At 36.0% G+C, this 15,548-nt stretch overlaps 1 protein-coding gene across 1 annotated transcript; it reads right to left on the minus strand.

Annotated features, from left to right (window-relative positions):
* Window positions 1-10,827: 10,827 nt before the first annotated feature.
* Window positions 10,828-11,739, minus strand: LOC149234329 (protein SENSITIVITY TO RED LIGHT REDUCED 1-like). The gene has a single exon (XM_089368233.1). The coding sequence runs from the start codon at window positions 11,737-11,739 to the stop codon at window positions 10,828-10,830; it is 912 nt and encodes a 303-aa protein (XP_089224359.1).
* Window positions 11,740-15,548: the final 3,809 nt, after the last annotated feature.

Genomic DNA, 15,548 nt, shown 5'->3' on the forward strand with positions numbered 1-15,548 from the left:
ATAAGAGTCATACCGACAAGTAACTTTTCGATAAAGGCACCCAAAGATTAGAGCTTCCTGTGTCGAAAATTACAGTGAACTTCTGAGGAGGAGTACCAAGACCAATTTCTCCATAATACTGAGCATCCAAGTAATTCTTCAGAGGAACATATTCTCCTTTTGCAGATTCGGAGTAGCCCAAATCCCCTCTCAGAACATACCTTCTATTAGCTTCATTAGAAAGCCCCCCTTCCCTTGCAACAATCCTTGCAGCCTGTAAAGTTTTTTGATCCAATCCCTTTTTCTTCAATTGAATTCTTGCTAAGCCGTCATTAACCGCACAAACCGATGTTAAGGCGAGAAAAGCAAGGCCAATATAAACGATAAAAGCCATTTGATCCAGGTTGCAAAGTTTCCTGCGGTCAGAGAGCAGAGATCTCATATATATTTTACAACGTATGGCTCGAATAAAATCTCTCAAAAAATATAATTATCAGCCAAATGGTATTCACACATTCGAACAAGAAACTTGGCCATTAACGTAAGATTTGGCAAACCTAGCTCTAATCCAACCCATGCTCCTACAGAAGTCGCTAAAGAAAGCCTTTGTTCAGAGCATTTCAACAACATAATTATTATTAAACCCTGGCCAGCCCTCAAATTTCAATTCCCAGCAAACTAATTAACGAAATCCAGCTGAACTTTCAAATTTCATTTTTAAGCAAGAGCCACGAAAATATTCACGAAACTCCACCAGAACAAGGAATTTTATAGCAATTCAAGGACAGAAATCTAACTAAAATATATTAAAAAACCTCAGAAATTTTGAAACTAAATCTTCATCAAATTAACCAAAAGAAGTCTCATTGATCATCATTTGAATTCTATTAAAAGAGTCAAAGCTTATTTTGCTCAAAATGACATTGGATCTTCATCAAAAGAACCATAATAACGCTCATTGATAATTATTTGAGCTCGAAATAAAACATATTAAAAGCATCAAAGCCTATTTTGCTCAACATAAACCTAAATCTTCATCAAATGAACGAAAATAAAATTCATCAATCATCATTTAAACAGCAGGATTAACATTTAACACAGATTTTTACCATTCCATCTTATATCTTATAAATTTAAACAAAATTTGCTTAATCTTCACAATAATTGCTCATTTAAAACAAATTGTTGCAAATATTTCATCAAAAATCATCCTCAAACCTCAAATTGTTGCCTCAGAAATTTTGAAACTAAATCTTCATCAAATTAACCAAAAGAAGGCTCATTGATCATCATTTGAATTCTATTAAAAGAGTCAAAGCTTATTTTGCTCAAAATGACACTGGATCTTCATCAAAAGAACCATAATAAGGCTCATTGATAATTATTTCAGCTCTAAATAAAACATATTAAAAGCATCAAAGCCTATTTTGCTCGATATAAACCTAAATCTTCATCAAATGAACGAAAATAAAATTCATAAATCATCATTTAAACAGCAGGATTAACATTTAACACACATTTTTACCATTCCATCTTATATCTTATAAATTTAAACAAAATTTGCTTAATCTTCACAATAATTGCTCGTTTAAAACAAACTGTTGCAAATATTTCATCAAAAATCATCCTCAAACCTCAAATTGTTGCAAATACTTCATCAAAAATCATCCTCAAACCTCAAATTGTTGCAAATATTTCATCAAAATCATCCTCAAACCTCAAATTCCTTGACGGAGCCTTTAAACCGGAAGAATGACAGAACAGTTTGAATTTAACAAAATACGACCATTTCTTGATCAAAATTTTCAGACTCGGCCGAGACTTACTTCGAAACGGAAATCAAGAAAAGAAATGCAGCAGCTGAGGGAAATAAATTCAAGGAAACGTCCATCTTACCTCCAAAATCCATGCATACGCAAAGACACGAGAGCAATGCCGGGGAAACGAAGGGCATCAATGGCATTGCGAAGGTATGCGCAGGTTCTCCGATTGGCAATAACCATGAATTCAAATCACAGTGACCACTCCATTCCGCCAGTGTCTCTTCCCCTTTCCATTGATCTAACGCTTGAAATTTGTGTAATCGTCTAACATCTAATCGTATGGTGCACAAAATGACACGTAAGCAAGGAGGGGAGTTGATTTCAGAGGGAAACGCCTTACGGCGTAAATATATACTTCTTGAAATAGTTAGACCCAAAAAAATATTCCTAATTTAGAATAAACTTCAGACATACTTAGCTTTATACAAAATAAGAAAATAAAAATAAAACACTTATAAATTTATTTTAATCAAACTCATACATATATGTATTTATTTATATACTCATAAAACACATTGCTTTAAATATTATAGCTTGTTTATATATATTCAGTAGTACTATAGTTTTAACTTTAAGTTAACTATCTCTAGATGAATCTAGTCGTCTGTAATAGAGGGGAGTTACGATCGAGAAGCGACAGACTTCCATAGAGGGTTCTAGGGTTTAACTAAGAGAGTGAGAGAGGGCAATAGGTACCCATGGAGGTCCAGGGAGGAGGGAGCTCCACTCCCTCCTACAATAATGTGGTTTCAAACAGGGGAAGAGGAGGGAATAAGAACAAACCTCCACAACCGTCGGAGGTCAAGACAAAAAACATTGAAACTCAGAAGGTAGAAGGTAGCAAAACCCATGCAGATCAAGGGGCTGACAAAGAAAACCGAGAGGACGAGAAAGCAGAAGACAGAGGTCAGGGAATAGAGAACAGAGCCAAGATGGGGCCCTATAAACCCAAGACCATAACTAAACCTCGGGTTATTCTAAATGATCCAGCTCTGCAAGCGCACAGGGATCACATGGAAAACTATGCCATCATTTGCAAATTTATGGGAATCTGGCCGTCAGAGAAAGTGTTGTACACCTAGATAAAATACAACTGGAAACCAAAGGGTGAGTTAAATATATATCTTGGATCCAAAGGTTTTGTTACAGTGGTGTTCACGAACATGGGAGATAGAGACAGGATTTTTGAAGGAGGACCATACTTCTTTGCAGCTGTTGGTCTCTATATGCGGCCATGGACGATAAAATTTATGTTAGAACGAGAAACCTTCACTTTGGTACCGGTATGGATTAGACTCTGCTCCTTACCTTTAGATTACTCGATGCCAGAGTCTTTAAAAGCTATAGGCAATAAATTAGGTCATTTCTTAAAAATTTCATAGGCAACTCTACGGAGAAAATACACCTCCTATGCCCGTATACGTGTGGAGATGGACCTATTAAGAACCCTTCCAGATGAGGTCATTCTAGAAGTCTATGACGAGGAATGGGTTCAAATAGTTGACTATGAACATATCTCATTCAGATGTCACAAATGTCATGAGCATGGGCATCTATCTAGAGATTGTCCCCTTAATAGAAGGGAGGAAAACCTGAACACCATCAAGGGAAAGACCAAACAGGTTTCACCAAAGTAGGAGGAAAAGGAAAATGAGGTGAAAGGAAGACACAAAAGAACCCTATTGCAAATGATAAAAAAACAAGAAGTCGCAACAGTTTTGAGATCTTAGGAGAAAAGGAAGTAGACGAAGGTGATTAAGAAAGTACAAAGAATCAGTCAGCAAGGGGGAAAGGAAAAGAGACTAGCATGGAGTTCACTCAGGAACAGAATGAACACACGAAGGACCCTTTGAGTACCATGGAAATAGAAAAAGACTAGGAAATGACTCAAAGTGAAAGTGGTACATAGGACCAAAACTTACAGGAGATCCTAGAAAGGAAGGACCTAGAGCTGGAAAAGTTCCAAGAACAAGGAGGAAACCTGGGAATAAACTCCATCTCTCAGGAGGATGTGGACAAGGTACAACAAATATTCCTTAACAAGTCACATCAAATAGCTGCAAGAGTCAAAAGAGTACATGATAAACAAGAAAATAAGGGAACTTCCTCAATAGGATTAATAATAGGAAAGCTGACAAAAAATCCAGGTAAAAGGAGGGGAAGAAAAAGACAGAAAGAACTATTCTTGGAATGTGGCAAACTCATTATTGACTCAGGAAGTATGAAAGGTCTTTCTAGTTACTCCTTTAAAACCCCACCTCAATGAAAATCACAACCTGGAACATTAGAGGACTAGGGAGCAGAAGAAAACAAAAGAGCATAGGTAACAGGATCAGAGAGGAAAAACTTGACATAGTATTCATCTAGGAAAAAAAATGCTCCATGGAGAAGATCCGCGAGAAACATAACAAATGGTTAAATAGATATGAACACCTTGAAGTTAAGGCAAATAAATCTACTGGTGGCATTCTCACTCTATGGGATCCACAGAACTTTTCTATGATTGATCCGGAGGCATCCAGACATCACCTTCCTTTGATTTTCCAACCGGCGGCTGATAGACAATGTTACATGATCACCAATTTCTATGGTCCGCAGCCAATGGAGGACAAACTTCGACTCCTCACAACACTGGAGGATTTGAAGAAGAGATACCCAGCTCTACCCTGGATTCTTGGAGGGGATTTTAACATGAAAAAATCACTCATGGAGAAGAAAGGAGGAACTAGAACACTTGGTAGAGATTTAGTTGTCTTCCACAACTTCATCACCAATATGAAATTGGTTGATATGGAAACAAGCAATGGAATCTACACTTGGAATAAAAAAGAGGGGGCCATACCCAAGTAGCCTCAAAATTGGACAGATTCATTGTTTCAGAGGAACTTCTTCTCATGGGAAACAACATTACTACGCACATACTGCCTTTTGGAGGTTCAGATCACTGGCTTATCTAATTGGAAGCTTCTTTTCTTGGTAAACCAAGGAACTCCCCCTTCAGATTTGAAAATTCTTGGCTCACACACTCAGATTTCCTCACAAACATTGAAAAATGGTGTAAGGAAGAGCTTCACCTTCAAGGTACAAAGATGTTCCTTCTACACTACAGGCTCAAACACATTAAAGGCAGATTAAAGAGTGGAATAAAAAGGAATTTGGTAATATCTTCAAAGCTGAGAAGGCTATAAAATGAAAGGAAAGAGATGGCTGAGTTAGTCCAGCAAGAATGGGATAACAGATGTCTTCAAGAGGAAATATTCTGGAGACAGAAATCCAAAGTACAATGGATTAAAGAAGGGTAGAGAAACACCAAATTCCTTCACAGATCCACCATAGCTCACAGAAAAAACAATAGAATTATGAAACTTAAAGATCACCATGGAATAGAAAGAAACACTCATGAAGATATGGAGAAGGTTCTACTCCAGCATTTTCAGAAAATTTATAAGGAAACCTCGGAAGACAGAACCTAGTTTATGGAAAAAATTTCTTAGTACATTACTAAATTTGTTACTAGAGAAGATAATTACAATCTTAACAGACCAGTTACAGAGGAAGAAATTGAGGAAGTCGTTAAAGAGATTCACAATGGAAAAGCACCATGCCCGGATGGCTTAAATGTGGACTTTTTCAAAGCTTGTTGTAGGATAGTTAAAATGGATATCCTGGAGGTAGTGGAAGACTCTCGACATTTTAAGAGAGTCTTAAAGGTGCTCAATGAATCTTTCATAGCCTTAATCTCCAAACAAGAAAAGGCCACCTCTCCAGACAGATTTAGACCTATAGCACTATGCAATGTAGTATACAAAATAATATCCAAAATAATTGCCAACTGTCTCAAACCACTCCCCCCAACCCTAGTGTTGGAGGAGAAAATAGGCTATGTGGAAGGGAGACAAATTCTAAATGACATAATTCAAGCACATGAAATAGTTCATTCACTCAACACTAATAAACAGGCAGGAATGATAATTTTGCTGGACATAGCAAAGTCCTATGACAAACTTAGCTGGTCATACATAAGAGCAATATTAAAAGCCTATGGCTTTGATTAGAATTGGATTAAATGGGTTATGGCACTAGTCACCATTACCAGCTGTTCAATTCTTCTCAATGGCTCTCCCTCTGAAACCTTCAAGCCTTCTAGAGGTCTCAGGCAAGGCGATCCTCTTTCTCCTTTCCTTTTCATTCTAATGATGGAAGGGTTAGGGAGAGCAATCAAAGCTGCTAAGGAGGAAGGGAGAATTCAGGGTCTAAGACTCACTCAAGGTGGGGACATAGTGACACATCAGCAATTTGTAGATGATACTATCCTTCAAGGCACACCCACTATCAAGGAAGCCAAAGCATTCAAGAAGATTCTAATCAGAATGATAGGACAAGATAAAGGTTCTGTATTATGGAATAGGGCATGGGAGAATAGGGCACTAGTCCAAAATCATAGTTTCTGGGAGATAAGAAATGGAAATCTGGCCTGGTTCTGGGAGGATAATTGGTAGCAGGAGGAAAATCTCCGAAGTGAATAATTAGCAAAAATTCACACCAATACCATCAACAAAGGATTAAGGTGGGTACGTGACTATTGGGACCAATCAAGGAACAATGAGAAATGGAGAACATGGAAACTTCCAGACTACAGTGGAATGGGCATGTTGCACACTCAAGCTATAGCCCTTCAAGGTCTTTTATACAAAAGGAAAATCTTGACCTTAACCTTGGATGATCAACTAAGATGGGGAAAGAACAAGGCAGGTCTCTTCAACCTTAAGGAGGCCAAAAGGACAGATTCAGGGCTTAACCTTACAAACATTGATAAGACGTGGAAAGAACTCTGGGATAATCCTCATTGGATGAAAGTCATACACTTCAAGTGGTTGGCTCAACAGGCCAAGATGCTGACATGGGATAACCTAAGAAAAAGAGGCTTTGTTGGCCCCTCAAGATGTCACTTATGTAGACAATAGGAAGAAACTACAAATCATCTCCTGAATAGATGCACTTTCACTACAATACTTTGGAATTGGGTGGGAGAATTCTTCAAGTAGACAGAAAGAAATGTAAATGACTTCATTGTTACTTTGAAAAAATGGCAGAATTTTTTTTCAGATAATGAGATCATTAACTTTGCCTGGATGCTGGTCCCAGGATTCATATTCCAGAATATTTGGAATGAGTGCAACAACAGGATTTTCAAGGATAAAGAGAGTCCAGTGAGCAACATCCTTAAGCTAATCCTTAAACAAATCAAAGAGATTGTTCACATCCTGGGAGTGTAGGCACTGGAAAATCCACCGAACAAAGAGAGGCCAGAATGTTGAAGAAGTTAGAGCTCAAGGTTCATCCCCCTCAAGGTTCTATGCAGATTAACAAGAATACCTTAGTAGAAAAGGCTTCATGGCAAAACCCTTCACATGGATTTTTAAAATTTAACATTTATGGGGCATCAAAAGGGAATATAGGAGAAGCTGGATATGGAGGGGTCATGAGGGATGAGGAGGGAAACATACAAATCATCTTCCAGAGTTATTTAGGAAAAGCTACCAACAATATGGCTGAGCTCATGGCGATGGAATTATGCCTAGAAATATTGCTCAAGTACGAAATTCAAAATGTCATCATTGAGGCTGACTTGGAATTATTCATTAACTCAGTGAAGAGGATAAATGCTAGTGATGCACCAGAGAAAATCTCAGGACATTGGCGATTTCTGCAAGTCTACCAAAGAATCCAAGCACACTTAAGAATGTTGAGAAGTCTTAGGTTGGTGCATGTCCGCAGGGAAGCCAACAAAGTTGCAACTCGCTTGCTAATGAGGGGGTTCAAAACAAGCATATCAACTTGTGTTGCTAGTGGGAGGAGGTAATGGATGACAGGCTGAAGGAGGAATGCTCAATCTGGGCCGTCAGCGACAGACAACGGTATCAGGAAAAATCAAGAGAAAGAATTTTATTTTATGAAAATGATGGATAAGTTCACTTCAGATGGCCCATCAACGGAGATGCATTGTCAGTTTTCTAAGGGAGCTTCCAGAAACAGAGGCAGAAATCTGTTCATAGGAGGAATGATTCCATGGAAGACGAAGGCGTTAAAGGAAGAGATTACTGGGGTCAAAAACAGGCCGAGACATACCACCTGCTTCGGGAAACCTCTGTCTCAGGAGAAGTTTTTGCGGAATACAAGCGATGCCATTCAGTAGGAGATGCATGGAGGTGAATGGACAATGATTACCGCCTTCATCGCTAGGTATCTCGTGAGAAATTGTGTGGTCTGATTTGGTCTGTGACCGTTAGATCTGGAGAGGGAAGATCATTGGCCACCTTTTGGTGTGCAAGTTGGTGGGGCCGAAAGGATAAAAACACTTATGGTTCACCACCTTCATCGGGCGCCTTCCAGACCAAAGATGGTTTTAATGAAAAGCCAGTAATTCCACTCAGGAAGCAACATGTGGCAAAGGACCGAAAAGGCAACTGCCTTCATTGCAAGGTATTCAGCGAGCTTTCTAAGCCGCACGATATGAACTCCAACTGTTGGATCAGAAGGAAAGGATCAACAGCCAACATTGATCGTGCAACTTTAGGGTTTTTCGTGAGTAGTTATGTGGGCTGATTTGGTCTGTGGCCATTAGATCTGGAGAGGGAACATCAACTGTCACCTTTTGGTGTGCATGTTCGTAGGGCAGAAAGGATAAAAGCAATAATGGTTTACCACCTTCATCGAGTGCCTTCCAAACTAAAGACGATATTAAGGAAAAGCCAGTGATTCCACTCTGGAAGCAACACGTGGCGGAGGACCGAAAAAGAAAACTGCCTTCATCGCATAGTATTCAACGGGCTTTTTAAGCCATGCGATATGGACTACAGTCGTTGGATTAGAAGGAGAAGATCAATGGTGAGTGTTGATTGGGAAACTTTAGGTTTTTTTTAGAACTGCGCCCCTACATGGGTTGAATCTTGACCATCGGATTGTTAGAAGATAGCTCTTCGGTCAGCTTTGGGCAATCCAGACCTTGTCTCGGTCTCACATTTTGAGGTTTTTTTTCGGGCACTTAGGCTATTTTCACTACCCTTTGTAGGAGTTTGTTCCTCTGGGCATTTGTTGTAACATGTGTAAAATATTTTTCTACCTAACTTAATAGAAGGACCATCTCTTTCTTAAGCAAAAAAAAAAACTTTAAGTGAAGTATCTCACCCAAGTAGCTCACCCTAAACTAGGGGATTTGAACCTAGAATCACACATTTTATAACACTTCATTATAATCAAGGAAATTGTCAATTTAGTTGCTTCACACACACACACACACACACACACAGATATATATATATATAAGTAAACTACTCTTCAAATTAATCTAGATAAAGTATAATATATTAATCTAATTATCTATAAATCATCATCTTAAAAAGCATCCCTATATTTCATTGTGATTTTGCTTACAATTTAAACTTAATGTAAACTTTTGGTGTCCCATATTTCTTGAGTTTCAACAATATTGGTATACCTATGTGTTGATTTTTCAATCAAAACTTTTAACCATACATTTTTTTTCACATGAAAAAAGTCTACATGGCAAAGGAGCAAATCATAGTTATATATCCAAGCTATATTCTAGCATGTGTAGACATACATCTTTATATTTTCACAATCATGTAGAGTAAAAAGAAGAGTAGAATATTCAATCCGCATTAAAAAAAGAGTATGTCCTGTTGTACTTATGTGCAATCCATCCACATATTCCATGATGCCTCTTTTGGAGAGGCAGTCAGTCCCCTTCAACATTGAAGTCCCTGTGTTGAAGCCAGCTTATATGTTGTATGGAGTAGTGTAGGAGAGGATGCAATAGAGTAGAGATATAGGAGTGTAGAGAAGATTTATTGATGTTGGTTTTCCCATAGACATAGTCAATGATGATATTTGAGTCTCCATAAATGTGTATAGTAGGAATATCTAGATAATGCATGAGCCAGAGGAGCCCCCATAACACCGTGGCCTGAACCTTCGTGTTGGTGCCCTTTCTAGCCCCCACGGTACCATATATGTCAAATATTAGGAGAATGGGAGAATGAATCAGCATCCACAACAACTGTACTGTGATGCTCCATCAAAAAATAAGGCAAGGAGGGAAGGAGATCGGCACCCAAGATTTGGGGTTTTTTGGCAGTTTATTGAATGTGCACACTGTATATCAACCCAAAAAACTTTCAGCAATACATCTTCAACTTTTTAATATACTTTTACTTTTTTGATTGAATCCATTTGGAAAAATCCAATCATCACATCTATTTCATGTATGATTTTCCCCTTTTGGGGTAACCATTTATGTATCTCTCTAAATTCTCTAGAATTTCTTTCTTATTTAGGTTAATCTTAACATCATTTTGTTGTTTCATTATAACTCTCTTGATACCAAAATATACTTCAATTTATTCGTGAAATCTTTCTTTGTTACCATCATCATTTCTAAAGTATTTGTGGAATAAAAAAAAAGGAAAAGTTGTATAACAACTTTTATTTCAATTTTTCATGATGTTAATTTTGGATATACCAAATAGCAAAAAAGATTGAATCTCTTGATATACAAAGTGAAAAAGAATTTTATCCCTCTCAAAATTTGATAGATCAGAAATTAACTTTGATAGATCAGAAATTAAGATAAAACCAGACTGATAATTATTCCATTCATTATTAATTGTAAAATATATTGCTAAAATAAACATAAAAACATATCAAATTAATCTCCTAAATACACTCAAAATATATATATATATATATATTCAATCCTGTAAAATTACATACCAATATACATATAATCAATCAACTAATAAAATACAGGGAAAAAATATGCTACACGAAAATATGGAAGAGGATATATAGTTATGACGGTTCACATATAATTATGATCAAGTTTACATATGTTGAGGCAAAGCAACGCGAAAAAGCTACCTTTTAGAATGAAAATGAGAACAATATTCTGAGAATTGAACGTTTTAAGAGATGAAGTTCTTCGCAAAAGTTGCAGTTCTTTAGATCAGCTAAGGAACGTTGATTCCAAGAAACTACAAGTATCAGGGGCTTCTGGAAACAGATCAAGATTGAGATCTTCTATGCAGCCATCCAAGGTAAAGAAATGCCAACTAAATCCACGAAATGCCATCTTATGTAGCCCTTTTGGATATAAACTTGATGGCTCACTTGTTTCTGGTTCCGGAAGGGGCATTTCATGCAGTATATTGTCACTATGAAGAATGGCCTGAAAATGTTTCAATGCAAGAAGATCCGGACATTCAGTTTTAGGAATAGTTTTCTTTATCGCCATAAAACTGCTGCCCAATATGATAATCTTATTCAAATTGGTGGTTGTCCAGTTTGCTCTCAAGACATTGTGAACCAGAACGTTTGGGCAACGAGGCATGTAAAATAAGGTGGGCCTCTCGACTGTCCGTTTGCCAAGTTCATTAACTGACAGAAAAGTGCAGTTGAATGCATTTATGGCCTTTTGTTGGACAGGAGGCACCCATGGATCGTACACCTCGATATCACTCACCCATTGAAATTTGTCTCTTAATAAAATAGCAAATGCTAACTGCGCGTGACTAATTTCCACTCTAGGGAACATAGGGACGCGCTCCAGTCCTCCAACGCCATAGAGAACCAGTTGTAATTGCTGATACTGTGGGTCTGTGGCTATCACCCTTTCTATTTGTGCAACCAGTTCTGGGTGTTGCATCTGTTCAGTCAAATCTCGAAAGAAGGAAGATTTCTCTAAATTTTCCACAGCCAATTGTACTTTATCGACTATTTCTTTAACTCTTTTATTCTCTTCTACATCAGGCGCAGAAATAATCTCCATATTTCCCCATCCAAACCTGCGGAGTAACGGGGTACTCTGCAGAATGGCCAATCCAATCTTACGGATAAACGAGAAAAACCGTAGGATCATTGAATATAACTCAGCAGTTAGAAATCCCTGAATCTATGGAATACGGAAGAAAATCGTCGGGTTAATGAAAATCAAATCGTCCGGTTAATGAAAATCCAATCGTTGAATTTGTGGGATTTGTGGATGAACGTTTTATGTATTTAATATATATTTTAGGGCAATGTCTAACTTGATCATGTTGGGTCGGCTCAATGACTTTTTGGTATTATTTTAGTGGTTTTAATAGTGAATTAAATAATTAATAGATAAATATATAGAAATTTCTACAGTTAATCTTATGTTATATACTAAAACACAATATAAGATCTGAAGCTTAATCAAATTGAGCAAGATCAACACAACACATATATCTCATATGGCCATTTAATAAAATAATAAATTAATATCATAATTTAAATATTATCTTTCAAAAAGTATCATTAGTTGTTAATATATTAGTAAATTAATATCATAATTGAAATATTATTGTTCACTTGAAATTATGCTTTCTACATTACTTTCTATTTTGCTCTCTATTTAATCATTTGCCATGCTCTGCCCCTTCATGTGGTCTAATGGTGAATTGCACTTGTTCAGTGAAAAAGCCTTGGCTAAAAATTTCTCTTATGTGATCTCTAAATTCATTATGGATCACAAAAATTTATTTTATTTTTTATTTTTTACTTTTTACTTTAAATACTACTAGAATGATACTAATAATTAATTAAGTAAATGTTCAATGGTATAATTCAAATTGATTTTGTTAATATATAGTGGGTAAATATGTACACCAAAGTGGATACTTTAAACAAAAAAAACATCTATTCTATTTTAATCAAATTCATATATTATGTACTAATCAAACAAATTGTTCGGGTTCATATTGTTGTTTATTTTATTATTATTTTATTCAATATTTATTTTATCAAAGGAAATGTATATTTTTTTAGTCAATGTGCATATTTCAAATAACTACATCAAAATAGATTTCTAATTCAAAATTTTGTATATACTTTAGTTTCATATTTTAGATACAACTTTCAAATTCATTTTAATGATGTACATAATCATATATTAATTAAATAAATTGTTTTAAATTAGTCTAACTAATAAATGGGCATTTTTTCCAGTCAATTGTGCTTAAAATCTAGTAGATATTTTTGAAAATCATAAGTGTAAGTTCTTTAATCTACAAAGTTTGAGTGCTTTACAGAAATTTTAGATCTTCGAATCAATTGATGCATTCAAAATTGTGAAATTGAGAAGTGGGAAACAATGAACAAGAAGTTCGAATGAGAGAAGAAAGAAAAATAATAAAGAGAAAAACTAATGAATTCTATTCATGCACATAAAACAAATTTATGAGAGAATACGATTCAATGAAATATATTTTACATGGCTGAATTACTATAGTAGTGAGTCTAATAGTAGATCTAGAAAGGTGAACCTGCACTAAATAAAACTAGCATCTAGTCCTAGTTAACTAGCCATATAGTCATTAGTTAACTATCTCATGCAAGTGGAGATAGTGAAATTTAGCATATGCTATCTCTAATAGCTCTCCCCTCCAAGCCCTATCCCTTCTTGAAGAAAAAATGAATGGATCTCACCAAGAAACCATGTAAGGTACCCATTTTACAATGAAGGTAAATAACATAGAACAATTATAATAAAAGGAAAGAGGGAAAACCACATGGGAACCACCCTTAACCCCTCCCCCCCATCCCCTTCATTCTCAAAATACAATATTGAAAAAGCAATAAAATTGTTGGGCAATTGTGTCCTTCACCTCAAGGTAGTTTCATAGAAAGTGAAACTTCTATTCAATGAAATTCTTATTCGTGAAGCTTTTGGTATTTTGTTCAAAAGTTGGACAATACTACAAGTTTATAATCCCAACATATAAAAATTCTTAGGTGTAGGGCATGTGGATCCCAATGTGTTTTTTTCTTTGTTGTTGCATTGTACCTTTGCAAACACTTAGTGTGCTTTGAATATTGCATGAGATAATAGTTGGACAATGGAATATGATACCAAGGTCAATGAGGAATTTCTACGACTAAATGACCTAAATGGAAATGTACACTGCACCTCTGTATTCAGCCTCTAGAAATGATAAAGCAATAAAAAAATTATTTTTGTTGGACCAACAAATGGGGTCGAAACCCAAATTGAAAACATATCCTAAGGTGGAATTATGGTCCATGTTATCACCATCCTAATCTCAAGTAGTGTACTCATTTAGATATAAAGTAAATCTCGTTGGATAATGAATCCCATAGATGATGATTCCCTAGAAATATCTAATTATGTCCCTGGTAGCTTTCCAATTCAACTGAGGTGGCTCTTGCATGTATCTATAGACTGCTCCTACTACATATGAGATATCTGGATGAGAATGAGTGATATACATGAGACTCTTAACAAGCTATTTTTACATGTTGTGATCAACCAACAATGTATCATTTCGATCCCTAAGGTGTACCCCCAATAAGAAAGTTGTAGCAATTGGTAATGTGAAAATGGACTAAGAGATCCCTTGCATAGTTGCACTAAGAAATTTTTATCCTTGAATAATTCTAGTTAATTTCTAGTCCATTGAATAAGTGTAATAGGCCCATATCTATTATGGAGAACCTATCATACAATGTGGTTTTGATTGTAGCAATAGTTAAGGTTGGACTACCTGTGATTAGTAGATCATCTACATATATCACTATGAGCAACAAAATATTACATATTTTTAGCATATAAACATTTGGATTAGATTTACATCAAATTAAATATTAAGAGAGTAAAGTAGGAATCCACTTTAGCATACCATTCCCTTGGTGCCTACTTTATGAGTCAAGAAACTAGAGATGAATTATTTACATACCCTTGTGATCACTCCATGTAAGTTTCCTCTTTGAGATCATCGTGAAGAAATGAATTCATCACATCAATGTGGTGAAACTCCCACTATATTGTTGCTGCAATGGAAAGATTTAACCAAATAGAATCCTATTGGAAACAAGAGCAAAGAATTCATCATAATTTATGCCACGAGCCTATTGAAAGCCTTTGGCCACCAACAATGCTTTGTATCTCCTCAAAATTCCATCCACTTGTTTATTTTTATGTAGTCCCACTTGCATTTAACAAGCTTACAATATGACGGAACTCAAACTAAGTCCCAATTTTGATTTTTAATGAGGGATTTTATCCCCTCATCCATAGCTTCTTCCCTTTCCTCATAAGTTTAGAGTTTTGATGCTAGAACCATGTGGCAATGCATGGACATAATCAATTTTGTAATTTTAAATGCATGAGGTTCTTCTTCAAATTGAGATATTGTAGTAGGATCATCCAAGATATCACTTATGAGGGTTCCAATTCTATGTTAGAAGTGGTTCAAAATTAGAATCTTCATACTCATACTCAAGATATTTTGAATCAACTTTGGAACATAGATTTGAAATATGATCTAAATGATAGGATGCATCATTTTCTATATGAGGAATCACAAAAATTTATGCATGTTGTTTCTTACATGTATGCATGATATTTTTGTCAACGAAGACACTTCTCCAAATGAATACCTTTTTGTATTGAAATATCTAGCAGTCTATATCCATTTACACCATCTTGATATCCAACAATGATACACTCTTTGCTTTGAGTCTCGAAATCGTTTCTCTTTTCTAAAGGAATGCAAACCCATGTTCGACGTTCGAAAATAACATTTGGTTCTGCTGTGTCTAAAACCTGCATATGCAGCACAAATGTAGCATAATACAGAGAAAGCCCCCTAGAGACAGCCTTGGATTGTTGAGAAGACCAGTGCCTAG

The sequence above is a fragment of the Pinus tabuliformis genome, chromosome 8 (genome assembly GCF_031772625.1).
Source record: "Pinus tabuliformis cultivar Carrire ecotype Pingquan chromosome 8, CPIR1, whole genome shotgun sequence".
Classification (NCBI taxonomy): Eukaryota; Viridiplantae; Streptophyta; class Pinopsida; order Pinales; family Pinaceae; genus Pinus; species Pinus tabuliformis.

Excerpts from the sequence above, each read along its gene's own strand:
- LOC149234329 (XM_089368233.1), bottom strand. The coding sequence starts at position 11,739 with ATGATCCTACGGTTTTTCTCGTTTATCCGTAAGATTGGATTGGCCATT.